The sequence below is a fragment of the Botrytis cinerea genome, chromosome 8 (genome assembly GCF_000143535.2).
Source record: "Botrytis cinerea B05.10 chromosome 8, complete sequence".
NCBI classification, from domain to species: domain Eukaryota; kingdom Fungi; phylum Ascomycota; class Leotiomycetes; order Helotiales; family Sclerotiniaceae; genus Botrytis; species Botrytis cinerea.
This window is the reverse complement of record NC_037317.1, coordinates 2,250,656-2,270,434: the sequence shown is the minus strand read 5'-3', so window position 1 is coordinate 2,270,434 and position 19,779 is coordinate 2,250,656. Positions and strand designations below refer to the sequence as shown.

Sequence of the window (19,779 nt, the reverse complement as noted above, 5' to 3'; positions counted from 1 at the left end):
TCCTATTGTTTGCCAGTAGAAACTGTTGTTGTGGAGAATAAAGGGGAAACACGTATCCAGAGCATCGAAACAACTGAATACCTTTTCCCTAGAATTCTCACTCAAACAATTAGTAATTCCTCATCTTCAGTATTCGAATATAGAATTATCATTGTTGATGCCATGAATAACATATTTGAGGCAACTTCAAAACGCTTGACTCTTCCATGGATCTTACAGCAACCTGCTCCTCAGAGCATTACAGCATGTCAAGATGACTTCCTGATACATTAGACTTGATATGTAAGGTCAAGCGGTTTCCGTGTTCCCAGAAGAGTGTAGCAGAATAGATTTGATCCTATAGTAATGGTCTAGTTGCATTATAGAATGAATTAATTCAAATGAATGGCAACCGTACTTCACATCCCGAATGGTTAAAGATTATGAGATTATGAGAGCAAGCTGATACCAATCAGTTCTGTTCGGAAGTTTCTATGCCTATTTACAATTAGCAACATTTACATTGGTTTCCTTTGGTACGCTATGCCATAGTTTTGTGCGGAATCAGCATCCACTCTATCAGCATCTCCGCTGACTTACTTCAGCTAGGATCATTATTGAATCAGCAACGAGTTAAAACAGATCATTGAGCCTCGAGAAAAGTTTGAGACTTGTCGCTCATATATTCTAAAATAATCCTACAATTGGCGTCGCTTATGATCAGTACAACTAGAATAGCAGACAACTGAGTTCATGATCAGAATCACCGCATGGAACCTCAATGAACCTCAATGAGTACCGACAAGGAAGGTGTTCGAGGGACTGTTTCAACGAGAGCCAGCTTTTTTCTTCTCGTGTACACGGAATATAATGGCACCATTCCACATTTCACAGAGTGTTTCCATTTTACAATCGGTTTGTTCCAACCCCTGGAGGTGGAACTGATCCGTGTATTTTTGATTCTTCGGCAGCACCAGAGAAAGCGCCGCGGGCAAGGTTGCAATGGCATCGGTAAGACGCCAACATCTCGTCCAGTTAGCTGGCCCTACTTTCAGATTGTCAGTTGATGAGGTTGTGGGTAGAACACTAGGTATGTGGCACTCACCCTGACCGTGGTAGTTCGTCCACTTCCCCAATCTCAGAGAGACGGCGACATCCCCATACGAGATGTATCTACTTGCCTATATGTTCAAAACTCTTCTGCCAGTGCAACTAGCAGTACAATGCATTAGTACTACAACTTCCTGGAGTGCAATTCGAATGGTTCTCGAATGATAGTCAATTAAAGTCAAACAATTCTGACAGGAGACGTCAGCATTAACACACTGAGGTACAAAAAAGCATTGTTCACAATTTCGACGGACCGGAAATAAAACCAAGCTAGTGTTTTTATTCCCAGTCGATGCAATTACCAAATTATTGCCCAAAATACGCTAAGAATATCGAGGTGTCTGGCTTGGTAAACTCGTCAGTCCGACGTGTTTTTTCAGATGTGCAACAAAATGGATTTTGGAAAAATGTATCACGTGAAACTACACCGCTCTGGGCAAAACAATTGATATGTAATAGCTTACATAAGCATCGAACACTCGTTTCCCCCCCCTTTCGTTTTCTTCTTACACAAAGTCAGAAACCAGACATCAGACCATAATATTGACCTTCAGTCTAGTAGAGACTCGTACCGTAGCCTATTTTAGCAAAAGCTTCCTCTTATGATTATCGCAAAGCTGCGAACAATGAGGAACCCAAAACCACCATTCCGTTTTCGGAATATCTGAGGCAGGAAGTCCTGTGACTGGATGCAGCATTCTATTCCTTTATCTGCAAACATGGTTAATGATTTGGTCCTCGAGGCCATATATCATCGAGGAGAGAAGGGTTCATTTGGTTTAAATCGAGCGTTTACTTGTACCTATGTGTCAACCTGATTAGCATCTCAAGCTTCTTGTCGTAGCGGAGGATTCATCAAAAGTGCTTCGTTTCTGTTTTACTGTGAACAGTTCAGATATTTTCGGAACTTACTATATTATCCATTATTTTATTACTGGGGTCCTACATACTTCGAGTATTTTTAAAGAATCATACTTCTCAGCCAGCTTCACTCCATATTCCAACAACCCATGACATCCTACCTCCACCCTGAAACCATCCACGAAGTTTCCTTCATCTCAAGTCGCAACCCAATCCACATAAGCATCGATATTCGTCATCGCCAACCCCACAAGACCACTGCTAACTCCATGCCCGTCACAACCATGCTTACCCGCTTTCTTCGCTCTCCCTTCTCAGCCCTCATCCACGCCCTCATTCAACTTTCTGCCATTTTCTTCTACCTTGCTCTCCTCATGATAACATACCTCCTCTACAGCATCCGTTTCCTCTCCTCCATTACTCATCTGACTCAACTCCTCTCCTATCTTTACAACCAATTCCCCTCCATCCTCAAACACAAAGCCGGCATAATCTACGAAGAACGTCGCCAGCTCCGCCGCAAATACGCCGAAGCACGAACTGAGCGACTTCGTGAACGGAACGAAGTAGGTGAGCGAGAGCGAGCCCAAATGCGCGAAGCAGTGCGACGAGTAGCCTGGAAGAGGGGAGTTGGAAAAATGGATTATGGGATTGATTTAGCTGAAGATGAGAAGAATTACTCGTCATCCTCCAAGTCCAAACCAGAAGACAAATTTTCCAAAACATCAAAAGGCATAAAATCAGGAGAAGGAAACCCAGAGATTGAAGGATGGATAGAAGATGATGTGATCATTCAATCACCTATTGAACTTCAAGAATCACTTGAGAAATTAGAAAATCAAGCGGATTATGGAAAGAAGGCGGGATACTGGGACGAAGAGGAACAGATGAAAGCAAGAGAGGCAGCAAAAATTCTATTGAGAAATGGAGAGATAGAAGAATTTCCTAAATTTGAGGATATGGATACTAGGCAATGAAGAGAGTGAGAATACAAGGAAACGGATGGTTCAGAGTGCAGGCTCTACCCGAGCAATACGATTGCAATCAAGTGCGTGAATATAGCAATCCGGAAGACTGATTCTCTTGCTATAGCCCTACAGACACAAAAATCAAAATCGATAATCATAAATTCATACATCTGCATGAATTAACCAGTTTTACAACATCACTTACACACCTAGCAATCCTCTCCCTTCCTTTCTCCCCAAATCCGTAAGAACTTACCCAAAACTTTTTGTTGCACATCTACCCAACCCCTTGGCATACCTAGAAGAATCTAGAACTGTGTTCACGCCATTACCGCACATTATCTTTCAACCACACAACGAAAGATCACTCATATCTTGACCATCATTCAAAGAAAACCCACGTGACATTTCTGCCTAATATCTTTCCTTTGTTATCTCTTCCAGTTATAACGGATCACCGCATTGAGATTAGTCATTTACATTTACCTTATTCCTCTCTTCCCTCCCGTTCCATTCTCTCTTTGACTTATGCGTGGGATTTTACTTCACCCCGATTCATCTTCTGTGAGATTGGATTTGATCTGCTCATCTGTAAACATTGATTTGGATAACTAAAATGAGAAGTCAGTACTTATAAACACTCTTCTTATCCCGATTAATTCTTCTCCTTGACTAAAGTTATTGAACAGCAACCTTTCACACATCTACAGCCGCACACAGAAACTTCGTACAGAGGTCTTAAGATGTCCGCCTCGACTACCGCGTCCGCCGTCTCCTCGGTGCCTATCATTTCGTCTTCCTCAGTCCCAGTTATCTCTTCCTCTTCAACCACCACTTCTACCGTCTTCTCGACACCGACTATTCCTTCTTCCTCCATCACAGTCATCTCATCTCCTCCATCTTCAATCTCAATTATCTCTTCCTCTTCAAACCCAACCCCCTCATCCTCACCATCACCTTCACTCTCACAAACCTCAATCTCTTCATCCTCAACCACTCCCATACCTCCAGCTCATCACACAGCTTCTCAAACTCTCTCCCCATCCCACATATCAGCAGACCCATCTTCTCTCTTACAAAGCGCAACTCCAATTTCCATTCCTCCGCCTACCAGTACTTCTATTTCTCGTAAGCGTTCTTTTTCCTTGCATCACACTTCCCTCCAAGCCACCCAAATGATAATCTCGAGTATCACTTCCCCCACCCCTCATGTATCTCTTCAAATCCCGAAACTAACACCCTCTCCTTCCAAGTCCTCACCCAACTCCAAGAAGCTCTCGACTTCACCTCCACCCTCCTCGGTCTCTTCTTCGTCTCTCTCCTCAGCCTCCTCCTCATCTACTGGAGCACCCTCTACATCCTACGCAAAACCGTCGGTATAACTCCCCGCGACACATCCCCCCTAAACCAACTCCAACTCCAAACCCAAACCAAAGCCAAACCACCCACCAAGCCCAGCAATCCCCAATCCCAAGTTCCACTGCCCCCAAAGAAAGAAGTAGGATTTGCCCCCCACCCCTCCGACGCCGAATTCGTGCTCTCGGGCCAAAAAGCCAAAGAAATCAAACGTCGACTATCCGCCATCCCGCAATCGCCCACTTCCCCCCTATCCACATCCTCTCCATAAACCTTATTCCCCGACCCTCAACCCTGGCCAAAAGACGGGGTAAATTTCGTAGATCTAACATCTGCACCCGAATCCGAAAAAGAGAAAGTGGAGCCGAGAGCTCCAGCTACGGATCTCGAGGGGTTAAGCGAGACAGCGGGGAAGAAGAAAGAGAATGAGTTGACGGAGACGGATTTGGAGTTTCAGAGGGGCGTGAGGGATGTGAGTGGGGATACGGATGCGATTGAGAGGAGAGGAGGGAGGAGTTATGGGACCTTGTGATTAGATGGGAAAGAGGACGGTGCGATGAATGTAAAAGAATGGAAATGAAAGGAAATGGGAACAATGAGACTTTTAGGGTGCAATGCGAAAGACGAGAAAGACCAAGACCCTCCTCGCTCACTTATTCACCCTGGTGATGAATATCAGAAACCACACAGATATGATGAGGAGGAGAAGAGAGAGTGTGAAGGGAAAACTATGGTGCTTTGTATCTGATGGAACGAGAGGTGTGATATCACAAAAAAAAAAAAAAAAAAAAAAAAAGATACAGGCAAGATGATGAATGTAATTAGAAAAAAAAGAATGAGATTGCTGAAAATAGAAACAAATATCCTAGTATCTCTAATGACACCGAAAATGACGCGCAATACAAATACAAAAGAACTTCACCTTCCTCTTTCCCCCCCCTTTAAATCCCGCATTTCGATGATACCCACGAACCCACAACAATCTTTCATTTACATAATATCCGTTGAGCCCAATAACAGCCTTTCATTTCCTCTTCTAATTGATATATACCAGGCGTATAGTATAGATAGACATTCCCTTTAAAGTAATTTTGCAGACTCACATTCAAACGTATCAGTAATGACAACTCGTCGATTGATTTTTTTTTGTTCTCCAGTTCAAAGTGTCATCATGATTGTGATACATGCTAGTTTTGTTCGAATTGAAACAACAAAATTTCAACAACGTCCAGTAGCCAAACGAACTGTTGTCGGGAAACATATTCCACCCTCTCCTCCTATCTTTCTCCAAATCTTCCACGACTGCAAAACGGTTTCATCCCAAGTAATTTCCAGATACTCTGTATCAGAGCCTCGGTTTATTCAGCACTCTGTGATTTGATAATCCCAACCCTTGAAGCACAATAGTATGGCCATTAGAACAAAGTTCCTATATCTTCATGCAAGACCGCTGTATTTCCAGATTATCCGATAGTTACATCTTTGGTCTCCCTATGAAAGCAAGCACCTCAAATTGACTTAACCATAAGGTTCAATTCCCTTTTTGCTCTCTCCACAAAATTATTCCAATCATCGATACGCAAAATTTCCATGCTAAACAAATCCCAAGCAAAATATCTGAGCCTGTAAAACTTCATCGGAGACATAGAATATTCAAAATTTAGGAAGTCCTCAAAACATGGGATAGAGACGCGTTTTGTAAAATGACTCCATAACAGACGTTCTCGTTCCGAACCTCGCTCTTTACAGTGGTATGCGACGCAACAACGCAACAGGTACTCAAAAATGTGACCCTCGCAGATTACCTCGAAGTCTTTCTTCGTCCAATTATCCTCAGGAAAATTTTGCTTGAAAAGCCAGAATCCGAGTAAAAGAATACTGCGCGATATTTGGTCTGACTTTTTCAGTAGAATATCGTGATCGTGAGGGAAATTATTGGATGATAGGGGAATGTCAAAATCGGGAGCCTCAGAGCGAATATCGGGCGACAATAAAAAAACGGGCGACAATAAAAAAAGGAATTCGTGGAGTCTCTACGATCAATGTTAGTTATCAAGGAAACTGAAATTGATAGTCTCGTATAGAGAGAATATGAAATCTTACGTATCTGATCCATCTATTAACCACTTCGTCCGACACGCCATCCAGTTCGGGAGAATACTTGAGGACAGAGAGATCAAATGCAGATTCACTCGGAATGGCAAGACCAGGTTCCCGAATGAACCGATCTAGGACCATTTTTCTAGCATTAGCTATCACAGTCTCTCGGTCCTGGCCCTGGTTCACCAGTGCGCCTGGTAGAGGAAGTGTTGTTGAGACTTTAGTGCTGTCTTCTTCCCTCGTATGATGTTGAATGGCTTCATCCTCAATGATCGGTGCCGGGGTATCGCAATCAATATAACAAGGAGTTTCTAGATAAATTAGTATTGAATATCAACAACACGATCGCTTCCAGAATTATCATACCAACATTAAAGTCAAGGATTGTCTCCTCGGTTACTTTGTATCTCTGCGCGAAGCGTTGGATTTTCTTTGGTTCAATTTCCCGGCCACTAATTCGAAACTCGCTCTTCTTCCCTTCACGTTTCCTTTTCAAGTCTTTTCGCAGAATAACTCTCATATCATTTTCCTTGATGTTCTTGTCCAGCTTCCACTGTTCAATTCGTCGCTTATATTGTCGTGGCCTAGAGTTTCGAATCGATTAGCTGTTGTAGGTAGCAGTCACCAACCCTGGAAAAACTCACGTTGCACGAAATCCATATTTACTCTCCATGGTTTCCATCACTTCCTTGAGACTCTTGCCTTCGGTCAGGTAGAGTTGCGTGAAAATTGATCTCTGGCTCTCCCACTCCTCTGCAGAGTGTTCACTGGGAGCGAGTCTAGAAGCAGCCTTTGGCGGGGGTAACATAGACCTGACCATAGATAGGTCCTCGTTAGCTGTAGTAATTGGAGGCGAGGTAGGCGCATCGTAGGAGGACAATGAAGGCGGGGACCATGGATTGAGACCAGTAGATGGTGAGGGCCATGAATGTATGGAAGGTGCTGATCGATCGAGAGCGCTAGGTTCGACTTCCAATCGTCCAATACCATAATCGAAACCTCCCGATGCATTGAAGCCCTCCCAAAAATTCCCTGTAAATTCTTGCGACAATGTCTCAACGTCGAGGTTAAAGTCAAGATTGGTGGCCATCTCAACCATTTCTCCAGCCCGCCCGAGCTGATAGTTTCAAATACTGAAGTCAAAGTATCGAAACACAGCGAGAGTAAAGATACAATTAAAACGACAATTAAATAATATGACCACGAAAAACCGGCGAAGTCCAAAGCTTCATATATCCCAGCCGCAAACCTAGAATCTCCTTCAGCCTTGCTGATACCTCATGCGTGGTCCTTTTGTTTTCAACCCCAGTAACCTTATCCTTGACATGGTACTTTTGTTCAACCCCGAGGTCTGCATGGTACTTTTGCAATTGAGTCTGGAACTGCCCCTGTGGCTTACAGAACAGGGTATGAAGCGCCTCATGAAATCTTCCCACCCATAGAGACACAGAAGTGATATCATATCGTAAATAGATAAATGAATAAACGAACAAATGAACAAATGGACAGAAAAACAAGTATGCAACCAAGTTACGAGGACCTTTTCACACCCCGAATCCACGCTCTATGATAATTACCTACTCGGGGTTACGATGAATGATTTATGAATCATGAAATGGAAGACGGATGAAAGCACACACGAATAAGTACAAAAACAAGCTAAGCAAGCACCAACCACGTGATACCCTCTCTCCACACCCTCACTTCCTCTTCATCATCTATCCAGTATCCCCAACCCAACAAGCATTACCTAGCAGCTTGAGGCACTTAGCCAGACACGCTCTCTCCCCTCTCTTCCATCCTACCCACTACCTACCATCTACCATCTATCATGTATCACCTATTATCTATTACTTACCATTTATCGCTTAATCATTACAATCATTTCATACTCTTATACTCTTATACTCACATTCTCACACTCCTGCACTCTCACACTCCTAAGCCTCAAAAATCCTACATAAACAAAGAGATTGAGAAAAAAATTGAACCATTTCATAAATGTATCTATCCATCCATCCATCCATCTATCTGTCCACCTCTAACCCGAACTTTAAATATATAAGCAGCCCCTAATTATATCTTCTTCCCTCTCCTCTCTTCCCTCATTCCTTCCCCTCCTTTCTCTCCCCACCTAACCATTTAACCATCTTTCCATCTTTCCATCACCAAAAAAAAGCCATCCAAAGAAGATCTAAAGATCTAAATCCATACCCCTTCCCCATTTCTCTTTCCCCCACCTACCTGCCTCCCTACCACTCATCGATTCTATCCCATCATGTCTATTCATATCGATTTATCAGTCTAAACCTACGCCCAGGTCCCAAATCAAATCAGACACCATCCAATTAATCCAAATACATGCATGTAAGTCATGAATTTCTCTTTCGTTCTTTCTTTCTCTATTTGTTTTTTCACTCCCCTCGCCTCCATTTCCCTCAACTCCTATAAATTTCCCTTCTATCCCTCTAAGCACTTCCAGCACCATTTCCACCAATCGCTCTAGGTAATCCCATCCACTTTTCCTTTCCAGGGATCTTCACTCTCCCAAACTCCTGATCCAAATCCAAAATGATCTTCATCGCATTTCTACTCCTCAAATAATGAAGGGGTCCCTCCTGACCTGGCAATGCGCCCGCAGCCGCTACACCCACATGAGGTCTCTCATCCTTGGCATGGCCCGGCATTGGAAGAATATTTTGAAGAACTTCATATGCAGCCAATGTAAAACCGAATTGTGGGGAGGATCTAAGGATACGAGCCGGTCCACCCTTGAAGAATGCTTTGAACCCTTCTTCCTTCAAGATGGTTTTTGCGGCATGACGAAGAGATGTATATTGAGATTCACCTTTTCTGGCTTCAACTTGTAATCTGGTTTTGATGACATCACAAGGTGTGGTCAAATAAGCGGCTGGCATACCAGCAATGGCACCTGCAGTCAATAAATGCAAGACGCCTAATTTCTTGGTCTGACTTTCACCAAAGAAGTCGCGCTTCAAATGGTTATATGTAGGGAAATAAATCATGGAGAAAGGAACATCACGGAGGAGACATGCCGATGCTCCTTTGTAGAGACCAACAAGACCAAGGTTACGAACGATCCACATAGCTGAGCGGCGAGGAGTGCCTTCAACACTTTTAGCGACTTCTCCTTGAACTTGTAGACGAATTTTGACGATCTCAAGGGGGTTAGTGAAGACCTGTGCGTGATTTTAGTATACTTTCAAAAGTGGGGCGGAGGGGTAAATGTTAGCTTACCACTTGACAACCACCGGCCATACCACCAGCAAGAATTTCATGCTTAAGTTGAATATTGCCATCCTTGGTGGAGAAATGGCCACGAACAAGATCATTGACTGTCAATTTAATAGCCTTTTCGGGAGCAACACCAACAAGTTGTGGTATAACGCCAGAATATAAACCCTTGAACCCCTCATTGCGCACAACCTTCTTAGCACAATCCCAAGAATTCTTGTACAACATTTCTCCGACTCTTGAAGATCTTTGATTTTGCATACGAGTTTTGACGAGATCGATAGGGTATACCATAAATGCACCGAAAGCTCCTGCTAAACTTCCCAATGCGAAATGATGTACAGATTCGAGAACGCTGTACAGAACACTTCCACCAGCTGCTTGTGCACCATTGCCGTTACCCTTTTTTTCGTAGGCATTGTACAAAGGATTGCGCCATGAGGCATCGAGGACCTTTGCGAAGTCAGACAATCCAAGTCTGCCAGAAGGATTATCCAGACTGGCAAAGTGGAACAAAATATCGGCTTCCATAGGAGTGAAGAGAGAAAATCTGGTAATTCTTGCAGCTTCATTTAGGAAATCTGTTCTGGTAATCTTTCCATCGGTGCTTTCTGCAGTTGCCTGTCGAATAACCATCTCGACCAAATCCATCTCCCTAATCATATTTTGGAAAGCTCTAACATTTGCATATGAAATCTTGCTGCCAGCCGAGATATTGCAGAGCGTATGTAAATTTTCGAGAAGATGATCCGAGAGCTTATGTTTGGCAGTTTCGAGAATGATTCTTTGAAACTCCTCAGGTTCAATATATCCATCGCCATCTTTATCAAAGTGGTGGAAAGCTTGACGTATTCTCTCTCCTTGTAAACCTCGGAGCATCTGCGAGAATTGTGGATAAGTCAAATCGTGTCTTCTCTTCTTTCCTCCACTGTACAAAGTAGCCCATTCGCAACTCCAATCGAAAGGTATGGAATCCGGCCCCTTGTTCAATTCATATAACTTTTTCAAATCCTCATATTTGACAGTGCCGGTTCGCTCGACATCGAAGAGACGGAATGCGATCTCATATTCGGCATCGGGTTTGGCAAGGAGGTTTTCGAAGGTTCCCCAATCGTGTAGACTGATCTTCCCAGTATTTCTTTGATCGGCCACACGGAATAGAATTGCATATTGTTCTCGTTGGATTTTGTGCTAAAAGAAAATCGATTAAATTAGTTATGACTCTTACAAAGGAGGAATGGCATAAAAGCAAAAACCCGACTCACATAATCTTCTCCTTGCGGCGCAATGGCATTTACAAAATCTTCCTCAGTCATATAATCCTCTGCGCCAGACTCATCCTTCCGCGAATTCTTCTCAAAGGTAGCTTTCGATTGAGCGGAAAGTTGAATGTCCCCTGCCACGGTTGAGCCCAGCAATGACTCCTTCACCACCTCCTTCGCCGTTGTGAGATCTGTCCCAGTCATATCTTGACCCTTTGAATCTGCGACTCTCCAAATAGTGTATTAAATTCGTCCAATGGACAGGACACTGTGTGCTTCGTGTGAGTTCCTTTTGAATGATGGACCGAACTTCGGAGAAAGATCTGCGAGGAATTGTGGAGTTTCCTGGAGTTTCCGCACTCTAACAGGAATTGAATTGTCGAGTTGTCAGGCGTAGAATGATTTTTCCTTTTTTTTTTTTTTTTCGTTTTCCTTTTCAGAGGGTATCGTGAGCGAGCTGACGATTGGTGAATTGGTACGACAAGCAAAAACTCAACGGTCAACGGTCAACGGTCAACTTTCTTTTATTTATTTATCTCTTTTCCTCAATTGAAGTTAAAAAGAACAAGACAACGGGACCACCCAAACTTTTATCTAGCTCCAAGCAATTCAACGATTTCTCCAATTGGAGAGGAAATTAATACTGGGGAAGATGGGGGCGAATCTGGGCTGGCATGACTGAAAGAAAACAAAAATTAAATTTTGAGTCGGGATTGATTCCGAAGAGTGCCGGGTTCATTAATAAAATGGATTCCACAGAAGAGAAGAAAGTGCGAAAACTCTCACCCACTTTCAAATTCATTAGCAATGGATTGAACGTGATGATTGGGGAGGGAGAGTAGGGAGAGTCTTGGGGAAATTGTTCTATTCGTTTGTATTCACTTCATGAAGTATATATATATATATTTATATATAGATATATATTAACATCTAGAATTTATATCCTTATTCTCAAATTTCACATAGGTCAATGTTGATGAATGCTGAATCCTGCTACACACAATGCCGGCAAGCCCGAGGAAAGACCAACGACTCGATTCCTCTTGTCCTCTTGGAAATCTATCATCTGATGTATGGAGTACAGACATCAGAGTAAAACGTCAAAGTATTGCCAAGCCGCAGGAGGATCGTAGATGTAACTCTATCTCCCTGGCATTGCTCTATTCTGTCCTCATCAATCTTCGCTCTCCGCTCCTCGGCACCCCGTCCAACATGTCTTGTCTTCCTTTCCTCCATTCTCAATTACCGGACCAACAGCCACAGTTCTGCCAGCCCGCAAATCCTGTTCGATACGTGCGCATATATTCGTGTCGTCCCGTCCCCCCCGCCCCCCCAAGAATGGATACCTGAAGAAAGGTACCACAATTATGAAACTACGCTGTAAATAATACAACGTTGTTATCGCTACTCGGAGACTAGGAGACTAGGGGACGAGGTGTAGTTAAATCTCGGCTATCTTTGAAGAACTACCGATAGAGTTTGAGGGTCGTTCAACACCTGATCACTTATACATAGATAGCAGCTTGCTAGGGCATTTACTATTTACTATCTGCTATCTGCTATCTGCTATCTACCATCTACTATCTACTATCAACTATTTATTACTAGACACCCAATATCGAACATTAACTTATTCGTTACATGCTACCCAGCCCAGCACCAAAATTCTACACCTCAACCAAGCCCGAACCCGAACCCGAACCCAAACCCAAAATCAAAAACCCACAACCAAATCAACCAGCGGTGTTTCTTTCTCTCTCCAGTCCTCCAGTAAGAAGCTGAACACAGAATTCAACCTCCCATCTCAATCCCACCCCAATCCACCCCAATCCCACCCAAGAAACCTTCCTGTCCCTCTTTCCTTTCCTCTTCCTTTGCCCTCCCGACTTCCCATCACTTCCACGGCCTTGGTATCCGGCTTACCTACGAGCCTCCCCAGTATTTATTCCTCGCTGATATTCTTCACGGTCGCCAGCCCCTCCCTTCCTACTCTCACTACTCTAATTTTCCCTCATCATATGCTGCCTCTCTACCTATCTACTTCCTCAACCCAATTTTCAGGGGGAGAATTCAAAAAGAAGCGAGTCCTCCGTCCATCCCGCAATTCCCCCTTTCGGATAATTTAAATTCACAGACAGTTGCATTTGTCAGATTGCTTCATCTCATTACATGTATCTTTTTCCTACGCCTTATATCTACAGTAATCTTCTAAAATCCCACAATTTCATTCATCACACAAGTCACAACAAAACACATAGATATATAATCATCTTAACTTTATTTTTTGATATGAAGTATTTTTACCATATGCCAATACTTCTCCATGGTATCTTGGGACTACAATTCATTCCAACCCCATCCGTGAATGGGAATCAGAACTCCGACGACGAAACAATTGCAATAAGAGAAGAAAAAAATACAGAACCGTCCCCTGCCATTAAACTCCCCATATTGATGTAAAATGATAAGCAGTACATATCCGATCAATGGATATATTGCCGCCCATTTGCCTTGATTTTCCTCCCCTCCCCCAATCCATTGTCCCTCCTGCACCTGGTAAAAAGCAAGTAACTTAAAAAGTCGTGGTATCATCAGATCATGAAAGTCGTGATGCTGCAAGTGTATGTGCCCTAAATTCCAGAAGAGGATAAAAAAGCCATGTCATTGAGCAAAACCCTCTCCCTCACTAAAAAACCAGGAAGGAGAAGAACAAAACTAGTAAAATAAAAGCCAACCATTATGCGCTGTGCAAAGTGATGACGGCAACCAATTGAGTTTGTATGCAACGCCGCCAACGCCACTGTGAAGCAATATGGTCTATTGAAGGGGTATGGTAAAAGTGGACTCAGGTGTTGTTTAAATCGAAATGCCAAAGGGATGGTAATCGATTCAAAATCGTATCTGGTCCAATAAAATACAGTGAATTGAATGTCGTGTGATGTGTTGTTATGAAAGATTACTGTAATTAAGATTCTTAGGTTCTTGCTTGAACCATTCGCTGAGAGTTCTCCTCGATGGACAGCAATGGGTCAAAGGAAACGTTTTGGTATTGAGAATCGAGGCGTAAAGGAGCTGGAACAGATGGAGATTGTCGGCGGCGATTGATACCTGGAATTTGAAAGCCCTTAATCATTTGATCTTCAACATAAGTAGATGCTCTCTTGTAACGGCGATCGGAATATTTCTCAAAGACAGCAGCGTGATGTTTTCGAGCATTCTCGCAGCACTCAATGACCAAAGAAACGAGTGGCTTCAACTGATTCCATGTATATCCAGAGTAATAAACATGGGCTGGAGACCAATCACCTTTGCTGAGCATGAACCTAGCAACAGCATGGGATGCAGCAGCAACGAAACTTGGTGGGCTACCAACAAATCTTTCATCCATGATGGTGACCTCCAAGAAGTATTTGGCCAATGTTCGAGTTTCGAGATCATAATCATCAGCCTTACTGATGCGACGGAGGAAACTCATTGGTCCCGGCCATCCCAATTCGAACTGAAGCATGCTGAGCATGAATCTCTCTGCCTTGAGAATTTCTTCGCTACTATAACCACCATCAACCATGTAGACGATCTCTCCGATAGAAGGACAGTTAATTTCTTCGTACTTGGCAGCAACAAAGATGGCGGTGGCACCAACCAATTGAAGTTTGCCAAGCGAAACAACCTTCTTCGAAAGGAATCTATCAATGTAGTTGACGCAAAGGAAGAGGGTCTCAGGTAGTAGAGAAAATCGTTGGTGAACTTGGACCAACCAATCCATTAAAACAGATCGCATCGACCATTGAATCTCTGCTTGTGTATCCATGTAGTGTGGGTCGGGAAGAAGCTTATTCTGTGGTAGAAAGTTTGTCAGCAAATTGTAGATAAAAATCAATAAGAGGTGGCGTGAAGAAGTAAGATCTTAATAGTGACCGTTATGATCATCCCATGATAGGCTGGACTAACGATGTTTTTCCCGAAGTACAATAATGAATAATAGAATCACTAACCTCAAGCTCTCTCATGTATGAAAAGATCTCTTCGCCATACTCAGCCACCATGCTGGTATCCCACATTTCATCCTCAATATCTTCCTGGGTTCGAACAGACTCAACGAGAATCTTGGCATCTTCAAGCTCCTTCTTAACCTTGTTTGTGACTTTTGGGACGACAATTGTGGTTGCTCCTCCGGTGGTATTCTCCCCTCGGAACGAATGGGCGGTTGTATATCCTTGGTCGTCATATGTCTCTTCTTCATCCTCAGGCCAATATTCTTCGGGTTCGGAAGCAATTGGTGCAGCTGGCAATTGCTTTTGTGACTTCAATTTCTCGGCGATAGCAGACTCGTCCTTTTCCTCGATAGATCGGAGGTGAGATTCGTTGACGTTCTCTTTCAAGGGATGTTCCGAAGCGTTGTGATAGATTGTAGGTTCGGCATTGTCGACGGGATTGTTCAACTGTTTGCTCTGTGTTCGTCGTAAAACTGGTTGCTCGGCCTTGATATCAGGTTGACTCTTAGCATGTCTAGGGCCGAGGGTTTGGTGAGCTGAACTAGTCGAGGCAATTGGCTTTTGTGCAAGTGGTTGAATGTTTTCATTTTCGGTATCCTTGTATACAGCACCTTTCTTAGCCAAGGTATTGCGCTTGGTGTGGTTTGGTTGAGGTTGTTTTGGAAGTGGAGCAATAGAAGGTTGTTCGGAAGTAGATGTAGCTAATGGTGCTTTGAGGCCGTTGTTAAGTGGTCGTTGTGCTGGCTTTGAAAGTGCAGCCGACTTATCCTGAGTAGCAATAGGCTTGATAGTCTCGACAGACTTGCCATTACCGGAAGACTCGTCCCGAATAGTAGTCAAATTCTTTGCAGTATTGCTAACATCTCCAAATGCAGTTCTCTTGGCAGCAGCCTTGAGTCCTCCGACTGCTAACATATTTGTTAAGGCTCCTGTGGACTTGTGTTTTTGATGTAGAGTTGATTGTTGTTTGGTAATTAAAGGTGCGATGTTCTCATCGCCGTTAGCATTGGCTTGAGTAAGTCGTGAAGGTCTTTGGGGCTATTAAAACATTTAATGTCAGTTTGATTTGTCTGCAATTGAATAGAATCTAAGAAGATTGAAATGAAGTTGACAGGGTGATGAGGTGGAATGTAGATCGAAGGGTGAGGAGATTACGAAAGTAAAAGAAGATTGCTTGAGATTGGGTAATCGTGTAGTAATGAATCTTGGAAGAAAGGAGGAAAGAACGATCCGGCACTCCCACCACCACCACCACCACCACAATAATTATACCAACGCCAGCAGCACGAAGAAGGAGAGAAGAACTTACTCGGGCGTCCATGGTTGAAGCTATTGTTTCCTTACAATAAGGTGCGCAATAGCAAAAGCCGAAGCTGATTTGCGATGACTGTGCTCTGTGTTATTATTGCTGGAATGATGCGAGTATCAAAAAAGCACGAAGAAGCTATCGCGACCAAGATGTCATGAAGGAACGAAGGAATGCTGCTTGGTGAAGGGGCTGCTTTCAATTGGACAATCGATCAAGAATTATTGGGGATTGTGCCAATCGTTTGCTTCGATATGCAATGTATGAAATCGTGTAGTCAGAAAAGTCCCTGCAGAGTTATGATAGCTGGAAGCATGAAGATGGATACGATTGCTATGGGGTCCGAAGGAGGGGTCGGAGGGGGATAGATGGAAAAGAAGGTGAGGGCGACAGGCAGATTTGTGGAGAGCGACGAAGATGAGGTTGTTGATGTTTGGGTCTCGACCAAAAAGCTCTCTCTTGTATAATAAATTGGTTGGAGTACAGGTAGAAGAGGTGCAAGAGGTGCATACAATTTTAATTCTTTGTTTTGTCTGGTTGGCGGGGACCGGAATCTGCGCCGTTTGATTGGTCGCTGGAGCACAACAACAACACGACCCTTGCGTGGTGCTCTTAGCTTTATTTACACTTCTCCTCTTCGGGCGTAGCGCGCAATTGTGCTTTGGTAAGACAAATTCTCTGGGGGCCTCGCGATTTTCCTACACGTCTTCCCACGACACGGCAGGATGGCGGATATCGATCAAACAACCGACGTACTGGTGAATTCTTATACAAGCGCCGTGCCAGTCGATGCGCCAAAGCATGGAGAGACATGACGTTCAATTTTTATTGCCCTCGAGCAGACGCATCAATTGTTCCCAGCACATACCATCCCTCCGTCATGCGGTTCTCCACGGGGTTTCTTTATCAGTCGACATACGCCTGGTCACGTGGCGATAAAGATTCATCAAAAACGGATTTGCTGATTCCATCTTCGAACCCCTCGAAAACCCCTCGGACCCCTCACACTCTACCCAGCGGCCAAGCTCACACTCCCATTCTTCATCTGGGCGTCGCAACATCCCCCCAGGTCCGTTATCCATCTTATGCATTGGGTTTTCAAGATTTTTATCCTTCTCAAAAGGTGGATGACAGACCTAAGGAAGGCGAAAGGCCGAACGAGGTGCCACGAATACAAATATGCTCGACCTTTTATCAATCATATCTCCATATCTCCACAATGAATCATGCAGGATTGAACGAACCCCATTTTGAACTCTCTCTCCTCACGCACAGTAAGATAAAAGTTCGAAAATTCAAACTCAAAAGTGCCGCGATTGGTGTTCAGCGGGTGAAATTCAACCTCGTACTCGAAGAGGGGCAATTTTATTCTTTATGATTTGCCAAACAATGTAGTATCTCGAGCCGGAACACGCATCACGAATCGGAAATCAAAACAATCCGGGAACTATGCGCTTATGGCGCAGGCTCATATTATTGAATTATTTATCATCTTCCTATCAGCGCGCGACTTTCCCGGATGAATGAAGGCAGGTCTGTCGCGAAATGCTGTTTTTGTTTTTGTTTACTCGAGAAAAGCTACTTCGAATTCTTGTTGCGAACTTGTACTTCCAAAGGTCAGGGTCTGCGGTCTCCTGGCCAAGCTTACGGTTTCGTGGTGAGAAGGGGTCCGCGGACTTCATTGGACAATGACGTTCATCCACGCAATAACGGCAGTCTGTTGAATCTGAAGGATTGGGATTGCGATTGCGACAAGACCAGACCGTACCGGACCAAACAGCGAGATGGCTATTGCACAGATCCAACCACAGTTAATGGATGTACAGACGATGGACACAACACATTGCGCCATGCACCAATATGTGTTGGTTCAGGTATCTATACTCTCTTTAGGTTTGAAATGTTTATCTCTCAAGGTATTATTAAATAAGCCCTCGAGTGGTTTTGTGCTGCACACTAAAGTCTAAAATTGATGCGTTTGCGATGGATCATGGAAGTGTCTAGCATTCATCATCCTCTCTAGCATTAACCTAGGGAATCCCCACCCTTCTGCATTTTCCTTCACCAAGCCCCTCACCACAAATCATCGATATGGCTTGGTGATGTGATGGTGATGATTTGATGAGTGGATGGTGGATGGGGGATGGTGGACGAAGGATGATTGATGATTGATGATGTTACAATGCTCCAACTCAAATTTTGGGCCAAACTATGTCGTACACGATTGAAAGAGAATATGTCTTCCTATGCAGCATTACAAGAACAAGACAGCTTGCATTGGCATCCTGCACTCTTGATAGGTTGGCATGAATCATGTTTAACGTTGGATAAAAAAGAGTGCTCCATATGCTACCTCCATCGTACACACGGTACATCGAGACTTCCACTCACAGCCCACGCAACGTATACTAATTAGCATTCTTGCCTGTTTACGCCGCCATCAATTGTTGTTAATTTGTTACTAGTACTCTGATGCTTTTCTAGCGGCCGTCATAATCATTTGGACCTATTTTGAGGACCTCAGTAGAGCGTGGAAGTGTTATTTTCTTCTAATCAGCTTGGAGCATGAATGCGATTTGAAACTCGTGGCCAACGCATACCATGATCCCGGATCGCAAATCTTCCTTTCGCGATCAAGATGAAGGGGGAATCACACTTCAACAAATGTATTTCTACACCGACAACCACAATCATCAATTGAAAAGCATGTCTATCACTTTGAGGCGAAGAGGAGAAATGCGCGATTCCATCGATTAGCTATGATCCCCAATATATTTCCCTCCGTTGACTCTAATTTTGCACCGCATTTTCTTCCTTATAATCTTCGAACATGTCAAACGACGACCGCCAAAGGAAGATCGAGCATTGCATCCATGATCATTCTCAAATCATCCTTGCTTTTAGACGTTGACGCATTAATCTCATTGGCTGATTATCAAGATTTACTCAAGCACTTGGCCTTTGCTTTCCGTGAGTTGTCTCGACCGCACTGGTGTATTTTGAAGTACGGAGTATGTGTAGCTGAAGGGGTGCTGGCCATCAAGTTTTGTCTAGAGGAGACACAGAGTACGTGAATGGAGTTCTCTCAAGGTATAATTTATTAATTCTGAGTCGCATGCATTTGCGCTTGGGGACTCTGATGAACCTATACGCACAAGGGGGAGGGGTGGACATCATCTCCCACGATTGTTGCGAAATGTTGATAGATGAGAGTACTGGCCAGAGGCACACCTGCGAAGATTCCGTGTGTGTTTCGTTTTCCAAGATAAAGAGGGATTGATGGACGTAGCCAGCCCGAAAACGGGATGGATCCGACTCGCATTATGTCTTAATATACTCAAGAGCCGAAACTTGACCAGTCCATTGATATGCTCCGTACATGTTATGTTGGAGTAGATCCTCAAAACAAGGTTGGATGAAGCTTTGATCAATCATTACCACGTACCGGAGATAATGCCACTACCACCCAGGTGCTTCTTCTCCTGCCAATGGCGGCATAACATGACTGACTGACTTGTGTGAGGATGGGAGGATGGGAGGCTGCGGACTGCGGAGAGCGCGCAGGTAAGTCATGATATCGAATGTGC

The 19,779-nt window shown here is 43.8% G+C and overlaps 5 protein-coding genes across 5 annotated transcripts; 2 read left to right on the top strand and 3 right to left on the bottom strand.

Moving 5' to 3' along the window:
* The first annotated feature begins 1,608 nt into the window (after window positions 1-1,608).
* BCIN_08g06070 (hypothetical protein) lies at window positions 1,609-3,075 on the top strand. Its single transcript, XM_001550130.2, has one exon. The coding sequence runs from the start codon at window positions 2,100-2,102 to the stop codon at window positions 2,925-2,927; it is 828 nt and encodes a 275-aa protein (XP_001550180.1). The 5' UTR covers window positions 1,609-2,099; the 3' UTR covers window positions 2,928-3,075.
* Window positions 3,076-3,295: 220 nt separating this feature from the next.
* Window positions 3,296-4,963, top strand: BCIN_08g06060 (hypothetical protein). Its single transcript, XM_024694748.1, has 3 exons — window positions 3,296-3,541; window positions 3,608-4,046; window positions 4,172-4,963. Exons 2-3 carry the CDS (start codon window positions 3,662-3,664, stop codon window positions 4,543-4,545), a joined length of 759 nt encoding a protein of 252 aa, XP_024550541.1. The 5' UTR covers window positions 3,296-3,541; window positions 3,608-3,661; the 3' UTR covers window positions 4,546-4,963.
* Window positions 4,964-5,091: 128 nt separating this feature from the next.
* BCIN_08g06050 (hypothetical protein) lies at window positions 5,092-7,957 on the bottom strand. The gene is made up of 4 exons (XM_024694747.1): window positions 7,019-7,957; window positions 6,741-6,958; window positions 6,378-6,685; window positions 5,092-6,307 (listed from the first exon to the last, which is right to left on the bottom strand). Exons 1-4 carry the CDS (start codon window positions 7,471-7,473, stop codon window positions 5,783-5,785), a joined length of 1,506 nt encoding a protein of 501 aa, XP_024550540.1. The 5' UTR covers window positions 7,474-7,957; the 3' UTR covers window positions 5,092-5,782.
* A 249-nt stretch (window positions 7,958-8,206) lies between these two features.
* On the bottom strand, window positions 8,207-11,776 carry Bcagc1. The gene is made up of 3 exons (XM_001550133.2): window positions 10,895-11,776; window positions 9,633-10,820; window positions 8,207-9,574 (listed from the first exon to the last, which is right to left on the bottom strand). The coding sequence occupies exons 1-3, from the start codon at window positions 11,093-11,095 to the stop codon at window positions 8,843-8,845; spliced, it is 2,121 nt and encodes a 706-aa protein (XP_001550183.1). The 5' UTR covers window positions 11,096-11,776; the 3' UTR covers window positions 8,207-8,842.
* Window positions 11,777-13,146: 1,370 nt separating this feature from the next.
* Window positions 13,147-16,676, bottom strand: BCIN_08g06030 (hypothetical protein). The gene is made up of 3 exons (XM_001550134.2): window positions 16,196-16,676; window positions 14,887-15,924; window positions 13,147-14,729 (listed from the first exon to the last, which is right to left on the bottom strand). The coding sequence occupies exons 1-3, from the start codon at window positions 16,205-16,207 to the stop codon at window positions 13,866-13,868; spliced, it is 1,914 nt and encodes a 637-aa protein (XP_001550184.1). The 5' UTR covers window positions 16,208-16,676; the 3' UTR covers window positions 13,147-13,865.
* Window positions 16,677-19,779: the final 3,103 nt, after the last annotated feature.

What these genes read in the sequence shown, in the direction of transcription:
- BCIN_08g06070 (XM_001550130.2), top strand. Translation starts at nt 2,100, where the DNA reads ATGACATCCTACCTCCACCCTGAAACCATCCACGAAGTTTCCTTCATC.
- BCIN_08g06060 (XM_024694748.1), top strand. Translation starts at nt 3,662, where the DNA reads ATGTCCGCCTCGACTACCGCGTCCGCCGTCTCCTCGGTGCCTATCATT. An exon ending in TACCAGTACTTCTATTTCTC is followed by an intron (nt 4,047 to 4,171) that starts GTAAGCGTTCTT and finishes TCTCCTTCCAAG; the next exon opens with TCCTCACCCAACTCCAAGAA.
- BCIN_08g06050 (XM_024694747.1), bottom strand. Translation starts at nt 7,473, where the DNA reads ATGGTTGAGATGGCCACCAATCTTGACTTTAACCTCGACGTTGAGACA. An exon ending in AAATATGGATTTCGTGCAAC is followed by an intron (nt 6,959 to 7,018) that starts GTGAGTTTTTCC and finishes TCGAAACTCTAG; the next exon opens with GCCACGACAATATAAGCGAC. An exon ending in AATCCTTGACTTTAATGTTG is followed by an intron (nt 6,686 to 6,740) that starts GTATGATAATTC and finishes TAATTTATCTAG; the next exon opens with AAACTCCTTGTTATATTGAT.
- Bcagc1 (XM_001550133.2), bottom strand. Translation starts at nt 11,095, where the DNA reads ATGACTGGGACAGATCTCACAACGGCGAAGGAGGTGGTGAAGGAGTCA. An exon ending in CGCCGCAAGGAGAAGATTAT is followed by an intron (nt 10,821 to 10,894) that starts GTGAGTCGGGTT and finishes ATTTTCTTTTAG; the next exon opens with CACAAAATCCAACGAGAACA. An exon ending in TGGCCGGTGGTTGTCAAGTG is followed by an intron (nt 9,575 to 9,632) that starts GTAAGCTAACAT and finishes AATCACGCACAG; the next exon opens with GTCTTCACTAACCCCCTTGA.
- BCIN_08g06030 (XM_001550134.2), bottom strand. An exon ending in CATACATGAGAGAGCTTGAG is followed by an intron (nt 14,730 to 14,886) that starts GTTAGTGATTCT and finishes TTTCTACCACAG; the next exon opens with AATAAGCTTCTTCCCGACCC.